This window comes from Hemicordylus capensis, chromosome 5, assembly GCF_027244095.1.
Source record: "Hemicordylus capensis ecotype Gifberg chromosome 5, rHemCap1.1.pri, whole genome shotgun sequence".
In the NCBI taxonomy this organism is placed as follows: domain Eukaryota; kingdom Metazoa; phylum Chordata; class Lepidosauria; order Squamata; family Cordylidae; genus Hemicordylus; species Hemicordylus capensis.
Genome location: NC_069661.1, coordinates 229,304,125 through 229,331,276, shown reverse-complemented (window position 1 = coordinate 229,331,276; position 27,152 = coordinate 229,304,125). Strand labels below are relative to the sequence as shown.

The following is a 27,152-nucleotide window of genomic DNA, read 5'->3' as shown; positions in this document are numbered from 1 at the left end:
ATTTGTAGGGCAGCAACATGGTCCTCTGTCACCCCCTTCATCAGGCATTACAAAATTTCCTCTTTTCATTCACAAGCTGCACTGTCCTCCAACTGGTGGTCTGTCTGCATCTGCTCCCACCCATATAGAATCAGCTTGGGCATATCCCACATGTCAGTGGATAACCTACAACGCTGGGGGAAAAGGAACATTGGACTTACTGTGAAGGGCTCTTTTTCCCAGTGTTTGTAGGTCATCTGACTCACCCTGGATGTAGACAGCTGTTCCCTTAATGGTATGGGCATCCCATATTTTGGGTGGCTATGTCTCTCAAGGCACTCAGGGATTCCCTACTGAACAACCCTGTTTGACTTGTGTATATCTTAACGTCTCTGGCCTTCCTGGGCCCGTCTCTCTTTCGCTACCTATGTATGACTCTTCACAACAGTCATGAAACTAATTATTGTCTGCAGACCGAACATACCGGGAACAACCCATGTGTCAATGGATGACCTATGAACAGTGTGGGTGGCGGGGGGGGATCCCTTCATGGTAATTCCAATATTGCTTCCTGTTTTAGGGATGCATGAAACTTATCTCATATCTAAAAGCTACCAGAAGAGAGAAACTGAGTGAGTGAGTGAGTGCATGTGCGCAAGGAACTCTTTTATTTGTTTAAAATATGTATTTTAAATATTGGCATAGTGAAAATATGTAGTAGTGTGTTTTAAAATGTTTCCATTCAACTGGGGCAACTTCATGACTGGCTGTGTTTACATTTTTGTTATCATAGAAATCCAAAACATTATGGAAACATTGGGGCCTGTCATCCAAACACTCATTCTTTTTATATTTAATATTTGTCTTAATTTGGTCCTCCATCAACCAGTAATCATTTTCAACAAAAAGCACTCTGCAATAAATAACATTAAAGACAGATCCTGCTCATGGATGTAAGACCAGTGGACAAAACAGAGTGGTTTTATTCTCTTTCATAGCAAGCTATTTCAAGCTAATGTTCAGGCTAATGATTAATGGTGAGCATTTTCAGCAATATTATCAAATAAAACTTTACCACACAATCTTCTTATCTCCCTCTGTGATGAGTCACCTACCTATCAACCTATGCCCTAAGTTATTGGTAAATACAATTTTTACAAGTGTACTGCAACTCACTGACTGGTTTAACCTGAAATTATAAGCATATGTGTTCTCAGGTATTAGTTGGAAACTTACACAGGGCAAGTTTAATGGTTTTAATGCTGTTTTAAAATATTATTTAAAAATTTTTAAATTGTTGTAATCAGGGAGGATTTGATTTAAATCAAACTGATTTAAATCACTAGCAGGGTGGATAAAAATAAAAAAAAATCCGATTTAAATAAAAAAAATTGGATTTTTTTGATTTAAATTGGATTCTTTTGATTTAAATCTGATTTTTTTTATTTTTATCCACCCTGCTAGTGATTTAAATCGTGATTTAAATCAGTTTGATTTAAATCAAATCCACCCTGGTTGTAATGTGTGTGTTTCCCCTGCCCCTATTTTTGTCCTATCAAATGTTTTACTTCGGTTTTATTCTGTTGTAAACCGTCCAGAGACATGAGTTTTGGGTTGTATAAAAATGTTTTAATAATAAATAACTAAGTTAGTTCCAGGGCATCTTCACCTAAGTGCCTTTGTGAGACCCCCCCCCCCAAGCCCTAGATGATGCTTACCTGGGCAGCAGGACAGCAACAGTATTCTGATATGCTTCACAGTGACCGTGTTGGTGGGCACATTTTTTATTTTATTTAACAACAAAGTGCGACCATCTGGCATTGCATTTATTAAAAAGGAAAAAAAAGATAGTCTCTGACAGCTTAGCTGTTGCAAAGTACTCTGCTGCTGTCCTGCTGCCCAGCTAATTCTTGACTAGAGGGGTTTTCTAGGAGCCTTTGCCGTGTGTGAATGGCAGGGTGGATTTGATTTAAATCAAACTGATTTAAATCATGATTTAAATCACGATTTAAATCACTAGCAGGGTGGATAAAAATAAAAAAATCCAATTTAAATAAAAAAAATCTGATTTTTTTATTTAAATCGGATTTTTTTATTTAAATCGGATTTTTTTTATTTTTATCCACCCTGCTAGTGATTTAAATCGTGATTTAAATCAGTTTGATTTAAATCAAATCCACCCTGGTGAATGGGCTTCTCTCAGAAGCTCTGCGTTGTCATAGAGGCCTCTGAAAGAAGGCCGTTCATAGATGGGGAATATGTGTGAAAAGAGGAAGACATTGGGACTCTCTTGGCTCAGCAAGTTGATCTGTTGTCTCTTCCAACCTTCCCCTTCCAACCTCCCTCATCCACAAACAGGAGCTTTTCTGTTTATCACAGCAGCCACTGGAAAATGCTCCTATTCGTAGGTGGGGTGGGGGGAGTGGGAGTGGGAGAGACATCAACAGTGTGATTCTCAGCTTCTGCTGTGGGCACTGGGCAGGTGGGCCTCGTGCTGGCTCTTTTCACTTGACTGACCCTGGATGTAAAATTGTGAATCTCCAACTGTTCAGTCATGTTCTGCTGCTCTTGTTATTTGTTCAGTACAGAATATTAACAGTCCCTTTTTTGCAACTGTGAAAGTATGTAGTCTAAGATATAGAATATGATAACATCTCATGGGGCGGTCATCCCCCCCACCCCCCGTGATGGCATTTCCCAAAATGGAGTACTTTCTCTTTTAGAGAAATGCTGACAGAGTTGTGAGGGGTGGGAGCAGATTGGAGTAGAGTAGAATGGATGCTTGAGCAGGATAGTAGAGAAGTATGCATAGGCTGAGACTGAAGTGGAGACAACAAAAGTTTCATGGAAAACCCCTGTCCCAAGCAATGTTACGTTGTTTGGGTTGCATCATTAGATATCATTTGCAATATTGGAGGTCTAATATTGACCCTAAAGTATTACTTTTTAGCCAACTTTCCTTAAGGAAAGTAAGCTTATGAGATTACCCAGCATGTTGTCTCTGTCTGTCGCCCGTCCGTGTCCCGATTAGCTTTGCAATGCCTGGACCAATTTGAACCAAATCTGATACTGTTGTAGGGACACCTCAATGGCATAGTTTGTGGTGATATCATCCACCTCAGTTCAAGGTGGCAGACACACAAATGTTTGGGGAGCAAGTGGGCTAATGAATGGACCATCTAACCAATTTGAACCACATTTGGGGACACCTCAGTGGTATAGTTTGTAATGATGTCATCCACCCCAATTCAAGATGGCAGATGTGAATGTTTAAGGTGGAAGCTGGTAATTATAAATTAAGATGATAGTGAAAGGAAAGTAGGCAGGTTAGTTCTTACCAGAACTTCTGGTTAAAATTATAAACTTGTAAAAGAATTGCATAAGCAAATAATATATAAAGCAAAATGAAACTCCTCATAAATTCACATAATTCCCTTACCAGCTGTAATACAAAAATAGTCTTGTATCCTTGAAAATAAGTGACAAGGATACACACAGTTCTGTACAATTTTATTCCAGTATTGAATAAATAATCCATTTTTGCACAGTTATCTGTTATATCAGTCTCATTTGAATTTTTGGAATATGTGAGTGTGGTTAACCTATATTTGGATATTGTGTTTGTTTATCAGTCTAACTTGAAAGGAGGCAAAATAATTTTTCAGCACTTTATCCCTTATTTTATCCTTGGGTCATATGAGATCATATCCTGTCATTTTTTTCAGTAGCAGAGTGAACTTCTTTCCAGTATTTAGCAATCATGGGACACAGCCAAAATATGCAGTATATCTGCTGCTTTAGATTTTCATCTCCAGCAGCTCTCATCTATTGAAGTACATATTATAATCTAGGTTTTAAAATATAATGCACTTATTGTACTTTTAGCAGTCTTGAATTTGTGATCAGCTTGTATTTCTTGATATGTTAGTTCTGGTACAACTGTATTAATTGCAGATATTACCTAATGATTTGCTGACCACTTTAGTGGGGTGGTGAGTGGGAAGAGAGTAGGAATGAGAATTTTGGATGCTAATTAAATGAGAGAGTGTAAGAAGTCGGGGAAAGAAAACTGGAAGAAAAATTAAATATGTTGTAATTAAAATCACTGTAGTCTTTTATCTTAAAAGACATGAGAGCTCTGAACATATGAAATAATTTTTTTGACTCTATAGTAGCATAAGCTGTCCATTGACTTTCTCCTCCTAGTCCAAGAGCCCATGCTGAGATAATTATCTCATAAGGAACAAAGGTTGTGGCAGCTCCAAAAGTGCCAGTCGTGAGTGACTGCTGGGGCATTGAGGGGTGGCAGTCCCTATACATTACACCTGTACAAAGATCTGGCTTCAAAACGTCAAAGCCTTCCATACAGGGCCAAGGGTGATGTGACCATCATTTGGCTTTGACCTTTCAAAGCTGAATCCTTGTACAGTGTTACTGAACACCCCATCTTGGGCCAAGTATCTATCTGATACGTTCATTAAACATCACTTTGTTTTTCCTGTAAAAATAATGAATTGTTCATTTTCCTACTATAATTTCATGACTTCTTGTGAACTTGAAGAGTTTCACTGGGGTATTTTTTTTAATCTTCATATTTTGGACAGCTCCTTCTGTGCTTTGTGACATTTCTGTCTTGCACTCAATGTAACAATCCTTGCAAGGCTTGTTCCTTGGCCATATGCAGTCCTCATTCTGTGCTCTCTCAGGTTCATCTTACACTGTTCTTCTGTTTTCTGTTACAACCTTCTTCAGTCACTATCTCTTGATTTCCTATCTCCTGTGGCTTGCTGACATTCATTCTGGATGCTTTACTTTTGGCTTCAATTGAACATAGCAAAGACAAATCTCCTAATTGTTAAGCCAAAACTTCCTCTTTCTACATCTCTACACTATCTTTGAATTATATTTGTCTCATTCTCTTCCCTTTCCTATCCAAATACTCACCAAATTCTGATACCTGTTACATACTCAGTTATTTTCATTCTTTCTGTACCTAATGCCATACACTTGTGTTCTGGTTGTAAAAGCTGCTGTACTGCCTCATTTTATGACTTTAACTCTTGCTTTTTCTCTTCAGTTAATTCATAAAACTTCCAAGGCACACTTGTGTTTCTCCAGCTGCCTTGAGCTCATCATTCCTTTTGTAAGTCCTCACTTAATAAACTTGTGGTTGAGTTCATGCCAGCTATTTTCCAAGAACAAGTCCTGGAAGAAGCAGGCACAGTTCATACCAAGTCCTGGGTAATCTGTGGTTAGTATCCTGCTCCCTTACAACCCCCCTCCTTAATGGAGGAGGGGGATTGTGTGCAGCTGCCAAGGAAGAGAGAATGTAGGGCAGAGCATTGCAGGATTGGCTACAGTGGCTTCATGCACTATACTATTTTATTAGTTCCCATTAGTTCAGCACTTGACCTTCCGTATAGTAGTAGTGTGGGCTTAGATGGGCCACCTTAGGAGTAGAGGTAGGCACGAACCAGTTGAGGGTGAACCAGTTTGCCACCAACCAGGCTGCTTCGTCTGGTCTGATCATGAACCAAACCAGCCTTCAAGAAGCCCGGCTGGACCAAACTGAGCCCTGTTCATGGTGGACTGGTTTGGCAGGCTTGTAAAGGGGAATCTGGTGAGGATTTCCCTTTACAAGCCTTCACAAAAGGCTTTTAAAGAGCAGCTGGGGTGGGGGGTGGTTAGACATACCTACAAGTAGATAAGGTCCTCTCCTTACTGCCCCGGCCCACTGTGGAGTGGTGGCGCTCCCTCCCTTTAGCAGCCTGTGCTGCCGATGTGACTATGGCAATGACCTGGCCTCCATGCATGTGCACTTTTAGTTGTGTCTCCGCCCCACCCCCCCGGCTGCCCTTTAGAAGCCTTTTCTGAAGGCTTCCCCTTTGCTTGTAATGGGGAATCCCTTTACCAGCCTGCTGAAGTGGCTTGTCCCAGTTTGGCCGAATTGACTGGACTGACCAGTTGGTTCGAACCTGGTCATTGAACTGTGGTCCAGTTTGAATTTGATTCAAAACGAACCACAGAAATCAGTTCCATACACACCCCTATTTACAAGACCATTATGATTCTTCGCCCCTTTGGATTCAAATTTGCTATGGGAACCGTACCTCTTCACCACCTACTTTGTACTGCATTTTCGCACAAAACTGCATTGTGACAGTAGGTCCCTGTAATAATGTCAGTTAAAAAATGTTATACAGGGCACAGTTGGCAGAGTCAGTGCAATTAAGAAGATACTATGATAAGCATCCTGAGGCATCACTTGGAGGATGCAGGGGGCTCTTCTAAGCCTGTCTCTTAGAGCTGTTAGGCACTGAAGGAAATAAGGGACAGAATACCTTTTGGGCGTACCCCTTTGCTTATCTGAAATATATTGGCCCTTGAGGTGGTGGCTTAACCAGATCTTACTTGACAAATCATTGGATGCATGAGCTGCAAGGAGCCAGGTGTGGGCATTGCAACTGCCCTTGGGCTCAGAGCCAGAGTAGGATCACCCAGATGTCGAAATGAGACCAGCTGAGACTGTACCTAGTGCCTGAACCCAAGCATGTAAATATTTTCTTTGAGGGTGGGTGTTAGACAGTTAACTAAAAGAAGCTATAATGCTGCAGATCCTTCTAAATAATCTTTATTTCATTTCTTTATTCTTGGATCCATGCTCAATTTCACTTCCAAGTTTTCTAGGAAAGTAAGTTCTTATTAAAAAGGAACTTGCTTTCTTCTGATGTCCAAACAGATGCCGTGAAATTGTAACAGATCTGCCCAGAAGTAAGCAACCTAAGGTTGAATTGGCCCTCAGTCTGTTTAATAACTGGATCCTGATCCCAACTGCATTTACTAAAGTAAGCCATATTTATATCGATGGGGAGAAATGTGTAGAATTGCTGTTTAATGTCCAACTTTTGTCATTCTTCTCTGGCACAAATAGAGGCCTGTACTGTGGCATCTAAACCAACATCCTATGCCAGGCAAGTAGGATGTGGATATAGTTGCAGCTGATTCTGTAAGGCTACTGCAGGCATAGAATATTCATGCTGCTTAGGGCAACTCATGTTTTCTAGATGACTGTGGCATAGAAGGTTCTAGGCTAAAGCACTTAAGTCAGCCTTCCCTCTTCTAGCAAGAATACTATTGAGGAACAATTAGTTGTTTTTCTAGCTGCAGGAGGACCTCCCCCCCCACACACCTTGGGCTGCCATATTGAAAGGGGGTGGGCAGTGGTGGCACCAGAAAAAACCAAAGGGGGCATAGGAGTAAAGTGTATATCTGGGTGGGTGAGCTGTGTCCCACATGTTAGATTTCTGAAACAAATGGGAAGGCAGGTGGGAGGTGGCTAGTCTACTTGCCCTCCCTTTGGAGCAGCCCTTGGAGGTGGCTTTGAAGGTAGAATGTAAAATCATTTGTGAAGTGGGATGGGGATAAGATTGTCCAGGTGGCATTTACAAATTAAATGTGCTAATGTTTATATATGATGATTTTTCTAAAAAGGTGTAATTAAATTTTCTATGAAGATCTTGGAGTTCCTGAAGATTCTTTTCTTTTCCTTTTAGTTGTGTCAGAGTAGAAGAGCATCATGCTGTTGACATTGACCTGTACCACTGTCCTAATTGTGCAGTACTTCATGGAGCCTCCTTAAGTAAGTAACATTGATGATCTGTATTTACTAGATTGTTCCAACTTTCCACAGGGGGAAAATTGGCAAAAACTTCAGATTAAAACATGACAGTAACTATTAACTTTTTACATGAATCTAATTCCAAGTAGCAAACTTCTTCTTGGTTTTTGGTCTTGCCTATCTTATTGTTAAAAAGAGCATTATGTGAGAGCTGAACAGAATGTGAAGAAAACTGACATTTAGTTGAATTGAATAAGAACAGCCCTGCTGGATCAGGCCCAAGGCCCATCTAGTCCAGCTTCCTGTTTCACACTGTGGCCCACCAGAGGCCGCTGGAAGCCCACAGGCAGGAGCAGAAGGCATGCCCTCTCTCCTGCTGTTACTCCCCTGCTACTGGTACTCAGAGGCATCCTGCCTTTGAGGCTGGAGGTGGCCTATAGCCCTCTGCCTAGTAGCCGTTGATAGACCTCTCATCCATGAGGTTATCCAAACCCCTCTTAAAGCCATCCAGGTTGTTGGCTGTCATCACATCTTGTGGCAGAGAATTCCACAAGTTGATTATGCATTGTGTGAAAAAGTACTTCCGTTTGTTGGTCCTAAATTTCCTGGCAATTAGTTTCATGGGATGACCCCTGGTTCTAGTGTTATGTAGGAGGGAGAAAATTTCTCCCTACCCACTTTCTCCACACCATGCATAATTTTATAGACCTCTATCATGTTTCCCTGCAGTTGTCTTTTTTCTAAACTAAATAGCCCCAGGTGTTGTAGCCTTGTCTCACAAGGAAGGCGCTCCAGGCCCCTGATAATCTTGGTTGCCTTCTCCTGTACCTTTTCCAGTTTTAAAAGGTCCTTTTTAAGATGTGGTGACCAGAATTGTATGCAATACTCCAGGTGTGGCCACACCATAGTTTTGTACAAGGGCATTATAATATTAGCAGTTTTATTTTCAATCCTGTTCCTAATGATCCCTAGCATGGAACTGGCCTTTTTTCACAGCTGCCGCACATTGAGTCGACACTCTCAATGAGCTGTCCACCATGACCCCAAGATCCCTCTCCTGGTCAGTCACCGACAGCTCAGATCCCATCAACTTGTACTTGAAGTTGGGGTTTTCGTCCCAGTGTGCATCACTTTGCACTTGCTAACATTGAACCGCATTTGCCATTTTGTCGCCCACTCACCCAGTTTGGAGAGATCTGTTTGGAGCTCCTCACAATCAGTTTTGGATTTCATTACCCTAATGAGTTTGGTATCATCTGCAAATTTCACTGCTTACCCCTACTTCTAGATCATTTATGAATAAATTAAAAAACACTGGTCCCAGTAGAGATCCCTGGGGGACCCCACTTCTTACTTCCCTCTATTGTGAAAACTCTCCATTTATACCTACCCCCTGTTTCCTGTTTTTCAACCAGTTAGCAATCTACACATGTACTTGTCCCCTTATCCCATGACTGCTAAGTTTCCTCAGGAGTCTTTGATGAGGAACTTTGTCAAAAGCTTTTTGGAAGTTCAGATATACTATGTCAATTGGATCACCTTGATCCACACACTTGTTGACACTCTCAAAGAACTCTAAAAGGTTTGTGAGGCAAGATTTACCTTTGCAGAAGCCTTGTTATCTCCCAGTATGGCCTATTGTTCTATGTGCTTTACAATTTTATCCTTGAGGATGCTTTCCATTAATTTGCCTGGAATGGACGTCAAGCTAATCGGCCTGTAATTTCCCGGATCGCCCCTGGATCCCTTTTTGAAAATCGATGTTAAAAAAAAAAATTGGAAGAAAAATAGAAGAAGAAGAATTAGAATAATTGATGACTTCTAAATGGAATAAGCATTATGAAGTGGGTCTTATGCATTCTTCACTGAAAACAACACAAAAATCTTAATAGTGAAACAAGAAAACCCAAATTCTGCAAGCAGAAAACCAAATGAGTTTCATTTCAAAGTATATTTGAGGAGTATAAATATTTGTGAAATTATGCCCTGCAGATTATGACCGTTGTTATGGAAGCATTTGGAGAGCTCAATCTAAATGAGTGCTGAGATAAAGATTGCAAAATCCTTGGCCTTTTTGCGGGGTGGTAAATAGGATAGACAGTGGAGAAGAAAGTGATTCCAATGTTCCTGTCCTTTTTTCTTATTCTCAATTATTTCTCATTCGTAAGGGATGCAAAGTGCAAGATTATCTACATCATCTTGATGGACAGATTTGGGGGGGCTTGATGGTTAGGCATAGGCATTTTCCACAGAAGTTTTATATTGTTGTCCTAATCCAGCTAAGAAAATCTATGCATGTAAGCAGGCTTCTCTGTGTGTATCACTTTCTGAAGTCATAAACCAAAACTGAAGTCAAAAAAACCAAAGTCATAAATTTGATGTTGATTGACATCAAATCTTATAGAAAATTTGAAGCTCTTATCTTTTAGAAATTTTATTGTTCTTATTGTTACTAAATAAGGCCGATAGGTTTCCGGGCAAAATACAAAGTGCTGGTTATAACCTATAAAGCCCTAAACCGCTTAGGCCCACGGTATTTAAGAGAGCGTCTTCTTCTGCATGATCCCCATCGTCCACTACATTCATCAGGGGAGGCTCGTCTGTGGCTACCTTCATGTCGTTTGGTGGCCACCCAGGGATGGGCCTTCTCTGTTGTCGCCCTGAGACTTTGGAACACACTTCCCGTGGGAATAAGACTCTCCCCATCTCTAGTGGCTTTTAAAAGGGGTCTAAAGACTTATCTTTTTACCCAAGCTTTTTAGCTTTTTAACTTTTAACTTTTTAGCTTTTTAACTTTTAATTTTTTAAACTTTTGATTGTTTATTATTTGTTTTAAATTGTTTTTAGTATTTGTTTGTTGTGAACTGCCCTGAGACCTTGGGTTAGGGCGGTATAAAAATGTGATAAATAAATAAATAAATAAAAATAAAAATCTCATTTTTTGTGATAAGTACCAAATTCAGTAAAAGTTGTGATCATAGAACTCTAGAATTCATTGACTAAGTGAGAGAAATTATCTGCATTGGGGTAGGGTAAGAATTGCAAATCAAGACTCATTGGCCTGGTTCAGATGTAACGCTGCCTAATGGAGTGTGCCACAGATTTGTGCATTCCTTCCCTCTTACATGGGATTTCCCCTCCACTCCCTCCCATAGTCTTCATTTTTAGAGCTAAAAAAGATGCAGTGTTCCGTGTGCATTAGTTTTAACTAACTATGTTCAGCTCTAAACCATAGTTGGCAAAGATGATTAGGAGTATGTTTGGCAATTGTGGTTTCTTGTTGCCACAGTATATAAGTATATATATTGCAGTATTTTCACTAACTGTGGTTTGAGCTAAACACAGTTAGTGAAATGCTGCATCATGATTAGCTCTGAAAATAGGAGGAGGAAGGGAAGGAACGTGTCGATGCTCCTGATATCCAAATTATGGTCCAGTGCAGATATAATTCTGTTTGATGTAGAAGCAAGCCACTTTGTAAATATAATAATAATAATAATACAGTGAAGAAGATGCACTTAAAATGGTCAATAACGCGAAACTATTCAACACCAATGAAAGAAAGCAGGCCTACAAGAAAGAACAAATCAAGAACCGAGCAGAAAAATGGAAAAAGAAGCCCCTGCATGGTCAATATTTGCACAATATAAGTGGAAAATCAGACATCACCAAGACCTGGCAATGGCTTAAGAATGGCAAATTGAAGAAAGAAACAGAGGGTTTAATACTGGCTGCGCAAGAACAGGCACTAAGAACAAATGCAATAAGAGCAAAAGTCGAAAAATCCACCACAAACAGCAAGTGCCGCCTTTGTAAAGAAGCAGATGAAACAGTGGACCACCTAATCAGCTGTTGTAAAAAGATCGCACAGACTGACTACAAACAGAGGCATGACAAGGTAGCAGGGATGATACACTGGAACATCCGCAAAAAATACAAGCTACCTGTAGCCAGAAATTGGTGGGACCATCAAATTGAAAAAGTGGTCGAAAATGAAGATGTAAAAATATTATGGGACTTCCGACTACAGACAAACATCTGCCACACAATACACCAGATATAACTGTAGTTGAGAAGAAAGAAAAACAAGTTAAAATAATTGACATAGCAATAGCAGGGGATAGCAGAATAGAAGAAAAAGAAATAGAAAAAAATCACCAAATACAAAGATCTACAAATGGAAATTGAAAGGCTGTGGCAGAAAAAGACCAAAATAATCCCAGTGGTAACTGGCACCCTGGGTGCAGTTCCAAAAGACCTTGAAGAGCACCTCAACACCATAGGGGCCACAGAAATCACCATCAGCCAATTACAAAAAGCAGCTTTACTGGGAACAGCCTATATTCTGCGACGATATCTATAACAATTGACAATAAAATTCAGCCATCCCAGGTCCTTGGGAAGGACTCGATGTCTGGATAAAACAAACCAGTCAATAACACCTGTCTGAATGTGTTAATAAATAATAATAATAATAATTCGATTTCTATACCGCCCTTCCAAAAATGGCTCAGGGCGGTTTACAAAGAGAAATAACAAATAAGATGGCTCCCTGTCCCCAAAGGGCTCACATTCTAAAAAGAAACATAAGACACACACCAGCAACAGTCACTGGAAGTACTGTGCTGGGGGTGGATAGGGCCAGTTACTGTCCCCCTGCTAAATAAAGAGAATCACCACGGTAAAAGGTGCCTCTTTGCCCAGTTAGCAGGGGCTTCTTGACTTAAAAACATGTATTTCTTGGTTGTTAACCTTCTAATTCCATTGCCTTTTATGCATGCAGTCAAGGGAAACGACTATTTTGTCCATGATGATCTGTGTTTAATATGTAATATATATTCTAATCCTAAGTGGGGAAATGACTTGACTAGCAAGCCAGAGTGGTGGTGGTGGTTGTTGTTATTTTGATTTTTATATAGCCCTTCTAAAAAGGCTCAAGTTGCTGGATTTAATTCCCACTGATATATTTCCCAGACTATGGGAAACACCTATATCAGGCAGCAGCGTTATAGGAAGATGCTGAAAGGCATCATCTCTTACTGCGTGGGAGATGGCAATGGTAAACCCTTCCTTCTACCAAAGACAACCACAGGGCTCTGTGGTCGCCTGAAGTCGACACCAGGTGGAAGTTGTAGTTCAAAAACAGCTGGAGGGCCAAGGTTCCCCACCCCTGTACTAAATGGTAACTAATTTCCAAGGATTGGCAACCCAGCTTGCTAGAGTTATTCCCATTCAATAATACTAATACATACAGCATTTCTTTTGAGTGCTTCTAGCTCACCGACCTTATTGCCTTTTACTCATGTAATACTGCACTGGAATCTCAATTGAGTGATAGTCTTTAGAAGGCTCATTCACTGCCTTAATCCGTAGGGTTTTTGTTTTTGTTTTGTTTTAGTAAATATAATTCTCCATCCTTAATTATTATGGGGTTGTAATTATTTTCTATGAACCTTATTTTAAAGGCTTTCTTATATGCTCGTTCCTAGCAGAGCCTTTCTAGGTAGGAATGTTGGTTGATCTCCTATCCTCTTTGATGTTCCAGAGCCTAGTAATTGCCTCCTAATGTGTTAAATGTCACATATTAAAGTATGTGAATTAAGCTCCAGCTTGTTAGATGCAGTTGCCAGATAGCTGCCAAGAGTCATTCTTTCTCTCTGGCATGCACACATGTGGTCTGTTGGGAATTGGTGACACCCAAAGAAGAGCAGTAGAAGGTTTCCTTTCCAGTGCCACAGAGTTTAAAAAAAAATTATGGGCTTCTTGAGGTACTGTGTTGGAAGGTCAATCTGATCACATAGGATGATGTGGAAAAAAGCCCTCTGTAAGACTGAGTAGTCCCTGCATTAGCATAACTGCTAATTGTCTCTTCTTGTGGTGATACATGGATCTATCTTAAGGTATTGTTTGTGAGTGTCATGCCCTAAAAAAATCACAATCACTGCTGAACTACAACATAGTATATTGGCTTTTGTTAAATACCTTGGAGGGATTATACATCTTGAAATTGAGTGCTTTTATTTATGAAGAATTCCTGAATATAATTTGAATCCTCATACCATTTAGCTCTCCAGCATTGCATTTTGATTGGGTCACAATGTTTGATTTTGATTAAGTGCCATCAAGTCAATGTCGACTCCTAGCAACTACATGGATAGATTCTCTCCAGGATGATCTGTTTTCAACTTGGCCTTTTATGTCTCTCAGTGGTGCATTCATTACTGTCATAATCGAGTCCATCCACCTTGCTGCTGATCGTCCTCTTCTTCTCTTTGCTTCCACTTTCCCCAGCATTATGGATTTCTCAAGTAAGCTAGGTTTTTGCATAATGTGTCCAAAGTATGAGAGTTTGAGCCTGATCATTTATGCCTTGAGTGGAAATTTAGGATTGATTTGTTCTATGATCCGTTTGTTTGTTTTCCTGGCTGTCCATAGTATCCTTGGCCTTCTCCAGTACCAGAGTTCAAAAGCATCCATACTTTTTCTGTCTTGCTTCTTGAGAGTACAGCTTTCACATCCATAGAGTATCACAGGAAAAACCATTGCCTGAATGATTCTAATCTTTGGTATAGACATGTCACAGCATCTAAATATCCTTTCCAAGGCCTTCATTGCAATCCTACCAAGTGCTAGTCTGCGGTGTATTTCTTGACTACTGGATCCTTTACTGTTGATGGTCAATCCTAAAATGCAGAAGCTATCCACCACTTCAGTGTCTTCATTATCAGTTCTGAGGCTGGTTGTGGTACCCGTTGTCATTAGTTTAGCCTTCTTTACATTTAGTTCCATTTCCCCCCATTGTGCTCCTTGACTAGTAGAATTACTAGAGCTTACAGATCATCCTCATTCTCCGTTATCCAGCGTGCATCAGCAATAATGTGTCTCGTTCCTTAGCCTTTTCTGAAACCAGTTTGAACATCTGGCATTTCTCTTTCTACGTAAGGCTTTAAATTGCATTGGATGATCCTGAGCATTATTTTGCTAGCATGTGAAATTAAGGATACTGTGCTATGGTTTTTGCAATCTTCTTTCTTTGGTATGGGTATGTAGACTGACCTCTTCCAGTATGTTGGCCACTCTGTTCTCCAAATTTGCTGGCATAGTTTGGTTAGAGCCTTGACTGATTCTTCTTCTGTTGCCTGCCATATTTCTATAGGTATTCCGTCAATTCCTGTAGCCTTCTGACTTGGTAATGACCGGAGTGTGATCTTACTTCATCTTACCATATCAAAGGTTTTTGCAAGTAGGGAATATCTTCTTGAGTATCGTGGATGTTGACATCCCTCTTGTACAGATTTTCAGTATACTCCTTCCATCTTGGTTTGATCTTCTCTGAATCAGTTACTACCTGTTCTTTGGCATCCCTTAACATACCAGTTTGAGGTTGGAACTCCTTCTCTGTTGAGAGATTTTTTTGAAAACTTTCCTTGTTTTTCCATGTCTATTTTTGTCCTCAAGGTCTTTACAGATGTCATTGTGGTACTGCTTCTTGTCTCTTCTAACAGCTTTCTAAAATTCCTTATTGAGTTCCTTCCTGAGGTCTTTTATCTTTCTTGACTTTGGCTTCTCTCCTCTTCTTGGCAATATCCACTGTCTGTTTCTGACATCCATTTTGCTTTCTTCTGTTTCTTGGAATTTGGCAGTCTTTCTTCACATTCATCGTTAACAACTTCTTTTGATTTTATCCCTCAGTTCCTCTGGTTTCCTATCAATGAGGTTCAGAACATCAAAGCGGGTCCTGATGTTCTCCTTTAAAATAGTGGGTGCATTCTCAAGATCATAACGTGGTAATTGGATTGCTTTGTTTTTCTGCTTTAACTTGACTTGGAACTTGCAAATGAGCATTTCGTGATCAAAATCGGCCCCTGGCCATGTCTTTGCTGTTATAACTGAGCGCTTCCACCTCCTTTCACCAATAATGTAATCGATTTGATTTCTGTGCATTTCATCTGGTGATGTCTATGTGTATAGTTGCCTCTTTGGTTGTTTGAAGAATGTGTTAGCAATGAAGAGATTGCTGGAGTGACAGAAACTAATAAGTCGTTCTCCAGCTTCTTTTCTGTTTCCTAAGCCATACAGTCCGACCTGTATTCCTCCTTACCATTTCTAATTCTGGCATTCCAGTCTCCAACCACCAGCAGCACATCTTGCTTGCTTGTTCTGTCAATTTCAGGCTGAACTTGAGCATAAAACTCATCAACTTCCTCTTCTGCATTAGTCTTTGGGGCATAGACTTGAAAAACTGTCATGTTAAAGGGTTGTACACAAAATCTAATTGATATTAATCTGTCACTGACTGCGTGGCACCCAAGTACTGTCATTGCTATATCCTTCCTCACTATGAAAGCAACACCATTACTTCTTTGTTTTTTGTGTCCTGAGTAATTAATGGTATGATTTTCTGACTGAAAGTGTCCAATTCCAGTCCATTTTAATTCGCTGATGCCCAAGCTGTCAATCTGTAGATGATTCATTTCATCTTTCACTGTGTCGAGCTTTCCCATATTCATGCTTCTTGCATTCCATGTTCCCATTGTAATTCTGTCTTCCTCCATGGCAACATCAGATGCTTAGACGTTCAAAGGGCTTTAGCCTAACTGCGTCATAAACACCATTGGTACTCAGAGAGATCCTCAGCTCTTCCTCAGTAGCATGCTGAGTACCATCCAACCTGAGGGGCCCATCATCTGGCACTACATAGACAATCATTCTATCTTGTCTATCCATGTGGTTTTTCTTAGTAAAATACTGTAGTGGTCCACCAGGAGGTAGGTGACTCCCAGTAGGGTCACCCAAGGTGTGAAGGTCATCCCAGCTGCCCAGCTAAAGCAAGCAGGCACCTATATTGGGGGGCAGCAGCAATATAGGAAGGATGGTCACTTTAGTGACAATGACAAAGGCATCATTTCATACAGTGTGGGAGAAGGCAATGTTAAACCACCACCACAATATTTCATTGATTCAAAATGTGGTCTTAAGTATATATTGGATGCAGTTACAGGCTAATACAGAAAAACCTCGGTATTTGCGAGGGTTCTATTCTCAGCTAGTGCCACATATACTAGAACCGTGAATACCTAGGCATTGGGACAATGGGAATCCGGGGGTTATGTTCCAAAGGGTAAAAACAACAATAAACCTCCAAATAAAGTGCCATACCATGCTTTATGGGACCCCGCGTTCCAGCAATCCCCCCCCCGAAAGATAGGCCAAAAATTATGGGGTTTTCAACTTTTTTTTTTTTTAATGAGCCATAAAATGGCTCCCACTCTGAACTAAAAATGATGAGTTCAGGGTGACCTCGGAGGGCATTTCCGGCCACCCCGACTTGTGAATATGTGGATTCCCCCCCCCGCCCCCGGGGTTTCCTCACATATACCATGGTCAGGTGCCTGTTACCCGATTGCAGATATGCGAAACTGCAAGTGGTGGACCCGTGATTAATGAGGTCCTCCTATATATCATTTGGGATAATCACCTGAAATAGTACTTTGAAAATGCAGCTTTTTTGGATGCCAGCCTTTTAAATAGATGATGTAAAAGTGCATGCCGTCTAGTTGGCTCTGCTGCAAACCAAAATATGTCCTTATTTTATTCCTCTTTACCCATAGTTGAAATAGGGGTTTTGTGTTTTATAATTCTCTTATTAAATTTGACCAAATCTGTGTTAAAATACATACTGAACATTGTGAATAGAATAACTTCTGCCTTTGAAGATGCAGCTTTTAAGAGTATAACTACTTGTAGGTAATGCAAGCCTTTTAACAGATATACTGATTTGTCCTTAAGAGGAGTTCAGTTACATCAGAGGCTTTGTCTCATGTCTTTTGTGGAGCAGCTGCCTACCTTAATAACTGTCAGATGCCATTGGCTGCTTTCCAGAAGCGGTCATTGAGCTTGTAGAAACAGGTGTGTACACATGGAAAGAATGATATGCATCATTCTGTACAGAAGTATGCACATCGAGGGTTGGGACACACAAAGTGGTTGCTGCATGAAGGCTGCTTTAAATGGCTTCCTATGGCAGCTGTCTCTATGTGGCAAGCTGTTTAAATGCATCAACATTCTTTGCACCTTTCCCCCCAACATCTGCAGTCCCTAAAATGGTTCGTAGAGTATATTCTATATGAAGTGGTTTGTAGTGTGGAAAGGACTTGCTTTGGAAGCCGTTTAGATTATGTTCTGTGTGCTGGGTATCCAGTGTACATCACTTTTGGGTAGGTGAACACAAACCTTGGTTGCTGGTCTGTTGCCCAGATTACTTGACAGCCTATTAACTTTGAATTAGTGCATAGATAATTTATTTACTTTGCAGAGTTTGGCTTGTGGTGTGTGTTTTGATTTCCAGCATACATTCTAGTACATTTCTCTAATTTACTGATACTTGGCTCGCAACTTCATGTGCTGACTTTTAATGGAATATTTGACTAGCTTCAATGTACAGTGGTCCTTCGACTTACGAAGTACTCGACATCCGAAGATTTTTACATACGAATGACAAAAAATACCGGAAGTCGTTGCCAGTTTAGATGCGGCTTCCTCGACCTACGAATTTTTAGATGCAGTTTCCTCGACTTACGAGTGTTTCCGGACCTCCGTGGATGCGCTTTTCGACTTACAAAAATTCCGACCTACGAATGTGCGTTCCGAACGGATTATCTTCGTAAGTCGAGGGACCACTGTACAAACAATTTCAGAAATAGAATTCATACAGTGGTTGAGGGTTTGGATGAGGCTATATACGAAATATAAGAACAATAAATGAAATTTAAATTCTTATTCGCTTGAACGACTAGGGAGGTGATATTTGGAGACTTGAATCCGTCCCCCTTCATTGGCATATCTGTTGTCTACTTGAAATTAAATCAGTGTACCACTTTAATGTGTATAAGATTTGAAACAGGAAGCTGAGTGCTGTATTTTAACTGAATTCAGGACTAGTTAACCCCCAAGTTTTTTGTAGGGATGTGCACGAAGTGTTTCGGCACTTCTATTTTGAGGTGCCGAAATGCTTTGAGCTCCCCTCACTGAATCATTTCAGCGGGGGCGAGCGGACGCTTTAATAGGAGGAAAGCAGGTCTTACCTGCTCCTCCATGGCCCCTCTGTTGCCCCAGTGCAGTGCTGTCGGGATTAAACGCTTCTCCACATGGCTACAGGGTTGCTCCTAGAAGCCCAGGGGCAGGATTGGCATGGAAATGGCGTGTGTGTGTGTATGGTCAGCATGGTGTTGCTGAGTACTCAAGATGGCACCCATGCACGCACAGATGTCATTTCCGTGCTGACCCCTCCCTCAGGCTGCTGGGGGCAGCCCTGCAGCTGCACGGCAGGGTGTTAATCCTGAGAGCGCCAAGCTGGGGTGGCAGGGGATAGGGGAGGGGCCATGTAGGAGGAGGTAAGACTTGCTTGTCTCCTCTTAAAGTGCTCCACTCCCTGGGATGTGCATGAAATGCTTCGTGCACATGCCTAGCTTTTTGATGTTAAAAATTGAGGGTTGTCTTAAATTCAGAGTCATCTTCTATTTGGATAAATACAATAATTCAGGGCTACTTGAATGGGAGATGGTCTGCCTTGGAACCCCACGTAACCTACACTGAGCTCCTTGTGTGAAGAAGAAATTGGAAGTGGTTATAAATACATCATTTATAACAGAATTCATCATCCAGCAGGATTGTAGTAGTGTCATTTTTGAGGCTAATGAATATTTTCAGGGGCTTTTGGATTAAAACAGTGTCTCACTGCTCTGTTGTAAGTGGTTTTTATTCAATTCTGGAAAGAAGTAGAAGGTTCTTATTGCTTATGAATGGCACGCAGCTAATCTGAAACTAGTTGACATACATTGAGAGCCAGTGGGGTAGGTCGGATAGGCTTGTCAGACTTGAACCAGGGAGACCAGTGTCTTTAAATCCCTGTTCATCCATGACTCTTCCAAAGTGACCTTGAGCTAACCACATGCACTAATCCTAACCCTCCTCTTTACAGGACTGTTAGGTTAAAATGGGATAACCCCTTGGAACACATTGAAGGAAAGGCTGGATTCTAATGTGGAGGTGGTTTTGATTTTAGGAACTAATTAATATTTTAATTCCTACTGTCTAGTGAAGAAGAGAAGGAATTGGCACAGACATGACTATACAGAATTTGATGCTGATTCTAGGCCAGTTCAAGCTGGAACACGAAGATTTGTCAAAGATCTGCGTGCCCGATCGTTCCCAAGGTAAGAGAAGTCTCATTAGAAGTCATAAGAGCAAGTGGGGAAAGTCTAGTTATTGCTGAATTGTTCATATTCAAATAAGAATTTTAAAACCAATATAGGACACTCTTCATGTTTAACCTGTGGAAGTCAGTGAGTTCATTACTGCCAAAGGTTTGGCAGGTTTTTACCAAGGACTGAAAATACAATTGACATGCAGTGAAGTTGCTATCTCTTTGAGATGTTATATCAGCTGAGTAGGAATTGTCAAGAATGCAGAAAGGTAGCCAGATTATTTTATAATTATATTCTGGGAGGTCTCTTTAGTTAAGCCAAAGATTATCTGTATGCTTCTGCATTCTGTATAGTATTCTGCATTCACACACTAAATTTGATCACACTAGGATCTGTAGGTTACTGAGTGCCCATTTGGTCCAGGTGTGGTATTGATGGGAAGAAACACTGATAACTGCATAAAAATTAACTTTAGTGGATCAGAATTGCAGGATCAGTTTTGTGGCTAAAACTGTCCTTTTTATTCACACCTTTGAACACTAGGGGAGGACTTTTATTTGACATTTTTGTCCAATTGTCTTTTTGAATTTTCTAGCCACTGTTGGTGGTGGTGGTTTTATTTTTGCTACTTTGTTGGTTTCTTTTTCTTTTTTAAAAAAACTGCTTTTAGAATTAGTATGAAATGTTTTTAAATACTCTGTACCCCACCAGTGGTCCCTCTAATTTGTTTTCATCTCTGTGCAGAATGAATTTTGTTCTGGGCGGCAATATCAAGGCAGTGTGTGCACGCAGAATGGGGCCTTCCTGATTCAACCTGAGCGGGATCTAAAATGAACTGAGTGGACATCCAAAAACCTGAGCGCGTGCACATGTGCACGCCTTAGAGGGAACAGTGTACACCACCCTTAAAGTCAGCTGACAAAAGGCAGCTTATACATACAATTTTACAATATTTAGGCAAGCTATCAATACAATATCTAGGCAAGCTTTACAATATTTAGGCAATATCAAGGCAAGCTATTGAAAATACACAGATCATGTGTATATATACCCAACAGGTGTCTGAGATAAAACCTTACATTCTAGAGAGGAATAAAAGTGCATCTATTGCTCTAAACACATTTTGACTGTAACTATTGAACATTCACCAATTTTTTTTAGATTGGATGTGACTAAACACTAAGGTTTCTTTTAAATGAAATTCTGCTCTTGATTAAATTTTAAATGTTTGTTTTTCATCATACTCTAGTGCTGATGAAATCATTTTGAAAATGCATGGCAGCCAGCTGACACAAAGATACCTGGAAAAGCATGGGTTTGATGTTCCCATTATGGTTCCTAAATTAGATGGCTTGGGTCTCAGACTTCCTCCTCCTTCTTTCTCTGTTCTGGATGTGGAACGATATGTAGGTATGTTGCATGTATCAGAATTCAAAGAATAGAGTAGAAGTTGGTGCAGTTGTTAATATGGTACTACTTGTGAAATATCTAAAGCATGTTGTTTGAAGTTTGAGGTGAACCTATTTAAGGAGATGCATGTAGTCATTTAACGTCTTCCAGTCAGCATTGTGAATGTGATGTGTAGAGTACAGTGTGAGATGTGGACTCTAATCAGTGTCACACAAGCAGCTTTGTGAATAGTAATGTGTAACTTCTGGGAACTTTAAATTAGAACTAAGTGTAGTCTTAACTATTGGGATGGATGATAATTTAAGCTTGGATACTTTGTCAGTGTACTTCTTTGTGACTTATGATGAGGGTTGAGAACATTGCATTTAAATATGCTTTACAGTTGCATTTCCAAATACAATTGCATTCTAAGCCATAGAGCCTAAATATTTGTCTTGAGAATAATCTCAGAAAAATTGAGACTACATTAAGAAAAAAAAAGTTTGTCTACAGTTTATCTGCTTTGGGTATATAAGGGACAACCATCCAGGTCTTTATGACCACTGCAGAATTACCTTAATAGTCCACAAATTCAGTTTTAAATTCTAGAAAGGGTGGGGTTTACAATATTATAGTTTGTGACAGAAGTTGTTGCTCATTTTTAGATGACTTCAGTGTTCTTAAATAGGAACAGTTACTTATGCAGAAATCAATGTCATGCAAAAATCCCTAGATAGGACTTTTAGTGACAGTTATTGCTGGTCCTTTCCTGTGCAAGGAATTTATGAACATTTTATTTTTACAGGTGGTGATAAAGTGATAGATGTTATTGATGTGGCAAGACAGGCAGACAGTAAAATGAAGCTCCATAATTATGTTAAGTATTTCATGAACCCTGACAGACCAAAAGTATTAAATGTGATCAGCCTTGAATTCTCAGACACAAAGTGAGTATACAGTTTTCATACACTAATTTGGATATCCCGTAATAACAGGAAGCAATTTCTTTTTAACATAAGCTAGTAAAAATAGACGTATAATTACTTGCCTTCCTAAAGACTTGCAGCAATTAAGTAGGTAAGTTGGTTTTGGAGGCTAGCATGTGGCAATTTAGAGATAAAATACAAGCATCATAGTAATTATTGAAGTAATTTGACTATGATACTTGTGTTTAAAGCTTAGCAGGGATTACTCTAAAATAACTTGGTCTGAAGAAGCAATATATATCCTGTTCAGTGGAACAAGGACTTGGTTATATATGCCTCTTATATAGCAGGGTGGATAAAAATGAGTGGTTTAAAAATAAATTTGAGAAAATGGTTTGTTATAGTAAGCTGCTCTTTTTAACAATCTGAGTTAGAAGGAAATATGAATTTAACATGTTAAAACAAAGTCTTCGTATATAATCTTTAACTGAAAGTCAACTGCAAATATAGTGTTAAAATTTGCTTTACCAGTGTGAGATAGGAAAACATATGAAATTATTTAAAAAATATGATCTAACAGTTAATATATTTTATTATGGGCTTGATATGGCTGTGGAATGGCAGTTCATTGTAGCAACTGGGATCAAGCTCCAAGAAATGCCCTCCTGAATTTCAGCAGGATAATCCACTGAGCTCATCTTTGAATTTGATCATGTTTGTGCCTTCTGCCTACCTACCTGCATTGTGCAATATGCTTAATTCTCAGATTATGAATATTTGACACTACCTGCAGACAAAACTACATGAAGACTTGGAACCAAATTTAGATGAGATGATAAACACACCGTCCCCTATCTTGTGTGTTCCTTTTCTCCTTTCAAAATAACAGTTGCAGAGGCTGATCTAGATTGGGACCATGGCATGGTTGAAGGGGTTTTTGAACCCTCTGCTCTGTGCCATTGTCCTTCCAACCCACCCACCCCCAAGCAATTTCCCCCCTGGAGGGGTTGTTCCTACAATTTTTAACCCCACCCCCCCCCCACATACCAGATTCAGTTTGAATCTCCCCTTCCCCACCCCTCTACTGTTTTTAAGAAGGGATCAAAACATGGGTAAGATATTGACATGTTTTATCATCTGATTTAGTTTGACTTTTATTTTCTCCTAGAGTCTTTGGAGGAGGTGGTATATAAGAAAATTTTAATAAATAAATTTCCCATCTCACAGAAAAATATTTCTCTTCCTAGTAGCTGCTAGCCCTTGCTTTTGGAAAGTTCTAAATGCTAAGAGATGAACAAATCATATTTTGAAATAAAAAGACACTGGCTTACGTTATGCACAGTGTGGCGGAGAGGTAATGCTCCACTCGGGTCTGCTGTAAGACAGCCCTGATGCTGTCCAGAAACAGTAGTTGCACAAGCAGTGCCACCAGTTTTCCCCATTTACCACAGCGGGAAAACCTGTGGTAGCACTGTTGGCGCAGCCACTGCTTCTAGACAGCATCAGGGTTGCCTTATGAGACAGCAGCTCCAGGGTGGAACATTATGTTTCTGAAATGCTGTGCATAATTTAAGCGAATGTGTGGTGTTGTATGTAACTGGTAAAGCATGTTAACTTACAATTACATTGCTTTACCTGTGATTTTTCACGTTTTTATGTTGGCGATTTAAATAATCCTGCCTTGATAATGTAATGAGGGACGTAAGTCACAAGAGTTTACAGACTGAAAATAAATGTAATTTGAATTCATCTTATAGACATTACTGTTCATCTTGCTATAGAAGTATTCTACTTTAGCTAATGATATGGATCAAAACATTAGTAGAAGGCAGGGAGTTGTGCCATATTGCCTTCACTGAAACTTGGTCATCATGTGGTATTCTTATGTCTCCCTTTGTATTTCTAAGGATGTCTGGATTAGTGGAAGTTCCTGAAATTGCCAGAAAACTTTCATGGGTAGAAAACTACTGGCCAGATGACTCAGTCTTCCCTAAGCCTTTTGTTCAGAAATATTGCTTAATGGGAGTTCAGGATAGCTACACAGATTTTCATATTGATTTTGGCGGCACCTCTGTCTGGTATCATGTTCTCTGGGTAAGGCAAGAGTCCTGTTTTTCTCTCTCTTCAAAATACACAGGATAACATCCACAGTTACCCTTGACCTGGAACAGGAATCCTTATTCCAGAGCAAGCAGTCTTCTGAATTAGCATTCCAGATTAAGGAAAACTGTGGGTATTACCCACTACTGTCACCTTAAATGTTTTGTACAACTTGAAAGCCTTCTTCAGTATATTCAGTATGTTGTAAAGATATCTATCTATCTGTCTGTCTGTCTGTCTGTCTGTCTGTCTGTCTATCTATCTATCTATCTATCTATCTATCTATCTATCTATCAATCACATTTGTACACCACCCCAAGCTTTCGTCTCTGGGTGGTTAACAATAACTCAAATAAAGAGATAAAAGAAGACATTTCTCAGCATTATGTATCTGTTGAACTGACTACTTCAAAATGTTAGACTGAACACATGGGGCAAGATGGTTGGTGAAACTAATGTAAGCCACACTGTTGCGACCTCATGCTACTGAGTGTGAATTTCTTCCTTCTATTCCCAAAATCAGTTAAACTGCTTCTAAGGTTGGGCATTTGAGATTTAGGTTTGGGTCTCCTGAGGAATGAGTAGGTAGAAGCTGTCCCATCATCCCCTACCTTTTCTTACAACTGCCACTTTTTAATCTTTGGGTACTGTAAATATGTAGCATGTGCACATTCAATACTTGAAATGGTAGCGTATGGTCCAGGAGCGTAGGGAGGCTGGCGGCGGCCCGTGTGCAGCCATGGCTCCCTGTCTCCACCCCTTGCGTCTGATGTCAGATGTAGGGGCCTAGATACCCACACCTCCATGATGCGGAGGACGTGGTCTCCCTCCCAAACGGGGCCGCGTGGCCCCGTTTGGAAGGGAGACCAGCCCGCGCTGCATTGACCAATACAGCGCGAGCTGATCTCTCTCCTAAATGGTGCTGTGCAGCCCCATTTGGGAGGGAGATTGATCAGCTCCACTGCATTGGCCGCGAGACCAGGAGTGGCTCTCCTTGCTTTTAAGGCAGGGACAGTCACTCTGGCCATGCTGCCAATGCAGTGCGGGCCGATTTTGGCTCCAAATGGGGCCACATGGTCCCCATTTGCGACCAAACTAACACCCCTGCGTCTGACATCAGACTCGGGGGGGCATGTCTGGGGCTGTGCTTGCTGCCCCTGATTGGTGGAGGCCCGGGTTCTTTGAACAGGTTTGCCCAATGGTGGCTTCGCCCCTGGTATTGTCGTCATGTTGGGAGTTTTGTTCCAGAACTGCAAATCTATGTGCTGCCAGGATCCTATAGTGTGTTCTGGCTCTCCTCCACCACTCCCTAAGTGTGTGTATTCTGCAAGTTTGTGGTCAGTTTAAGCCTTGTTTGCTGCTTCATGTTTGACTCTAGTTAGAACAAATATTTTACCAGGATAAGTGCTTTTTGAGAAAGATTTCAGTAGTGGGGAGGCAAAATTTACGGCAGGATTCAAAAGCTTACTCTTGCATATGTCCAACATGTAAATTGTGCAAAAAGCAGTGTCTTTAGAATGTTTGTTCTAAAACCGTGTTTAAGAACATTTGTCATGATGATTCAGAGAGCCTTGATTCAGATGCAGTGCCAGACTACAGTTTGGCACTGCATCTGAATCAAGGCTCTCTGAATCATCATGACAAATGTTCTTTAACACGGTTTTAGACCGTGGTTTAAACTGTAGTTTGGCACTACAGAAATGTGCTTGTGCTTTCCCCAAGCTTCTTCCTTCTACCCTTGTGAGCTCTTCTTCAGTAGCATATTTGGATAGGCTGCATTATAGCAGCTGTTTTCTATACTTCCATTATATCATAGAGGAATTTGACACTAATGGTTATAAAAGGAATCAAAGATGTACAGCACCTCATAGAACTATTTTTCTGTACAGGGTGAGAAGATCTTCTACTTGATCAAACCTACTGATGAAAATTTAGCCATTTATGAGTCGTGGAGTTCATCTGTCACCCAGAGTGAAGTGTATTTTGGAGATAAAGTGGACAAATGTTACAAATGTGTTGTGAAGCAAGGACATACTTTATTTGTTCCAACAGGTAAAATTATTTCCCCAATGAATGTATTGTGTTGATTGGTATTCAGAGAACTAAAATGCTGCTAATGCAATTAACTACTATAGACCTATTTAGAATAGGGACTTGAGAGCTTTACTATTCTCTTAGAGGTAAAGAAGACAAGAAGGAATAGGTGAAGAATTCAAACTGAGAGAAAAGGTAATAAAATGATTAGCAGGTTTGCATATTGTCCATTCCTTCTTGTGTCATAAGAAGATAAGGACAGCCCTGTTGGATCAGGCCCAAGGCCTATCTAGTCCAGCATCTTGTTTCACACAGTGGCCCACCAGATGCTCTGAGAAGCCTATAGGTAAGAGGTGAGGGCATGCCTTCTCTCTCACTCTCTTGCTGTTGCTCCCCTGCAACTGGTATTTAGAGGTATCTTGTCTGAGGCTAGAAGTGGCCTATAGTCACCAAACTAGTAGCCATTGATAAACCTGTCCTCCACAAATTTGTCTAAGCCCCTTTTTAAAGCCATCCAAGCTAGTGGCCATCATCACATCCCGTGGCAGAGAATTCTATAGATTAATAATTATGCATGCAATAGAATGTGTCATCCTAATGCATGCAAGGGGCAGTCTTAATCTTACTAACGTGTATACCTGTCCTTTCAAGTGCTACATTAAAATACTTATTGCAAGAGTTGGTGCAGTTGGCACACCATGACTTGGTGTTATGTGAAAGGAGTCCTCAGCCCCTCCCCTTCTTTCCTCCTGTTATCCTCCCTCACTTTCTTGGCTTGTAATACTGGTTTGCAGGCAAACTGGTTTGTGCAAACTATAGATTGCTACTATGATAGATTGCTACTTTGGAATGAGGCTTAATTGGGAGTGAGGGAGAAACCTGGACCCCTTGAGAGAGGGA

General features: G+C 40.4%; 1 protein-coding gene across 3 annotated transcripts in view; it reads left to right on the top strand.

Moving 5' to 3' along the window:
- KDM7A (lysine demethylase 7A) overlaps positions 1 to 27,152 on the top strand; it is a 98,344-nt gene that overhangs the window by 30,755 nt on the left and 40,437 nt on the right. For 2 of the 3 annotated variants that reach the window (XM_053254746.1, XM_053254745.1), the window contains exons 2-7: positions 7,533 to 7,618; positions 19,695 to 19,812; positions 21,053 to 21,213; positions 21,998 to 22,139; positions 24,026 to 24,212; positions 26,108 to 26,270. In XM_053254746.1, the coding sequence (XP_053110721.1) occupies positions 7,533 to 7,618; positions 19,695 to 19,812; positions 21,053 to 21,213; positions 21,998 to 22,139; positions 24,026 to 24,212; positions 26,108 to 26,270 (857 nt within the window). Of the gene's footprint in view, positions 1 to 6,194; positions 6,825 to 7,532; positions 7,619 to 19,694; positions 19,813 to 21,052; positions 21,214 to 21,997; positions 22,140 to 24,025; positions 24,213 to 26,107; positions 26,271 to 27,152 lie in introns of those variants that run through there. The other variant, XM_053254748.1, reaches the window with a different exon arrangement.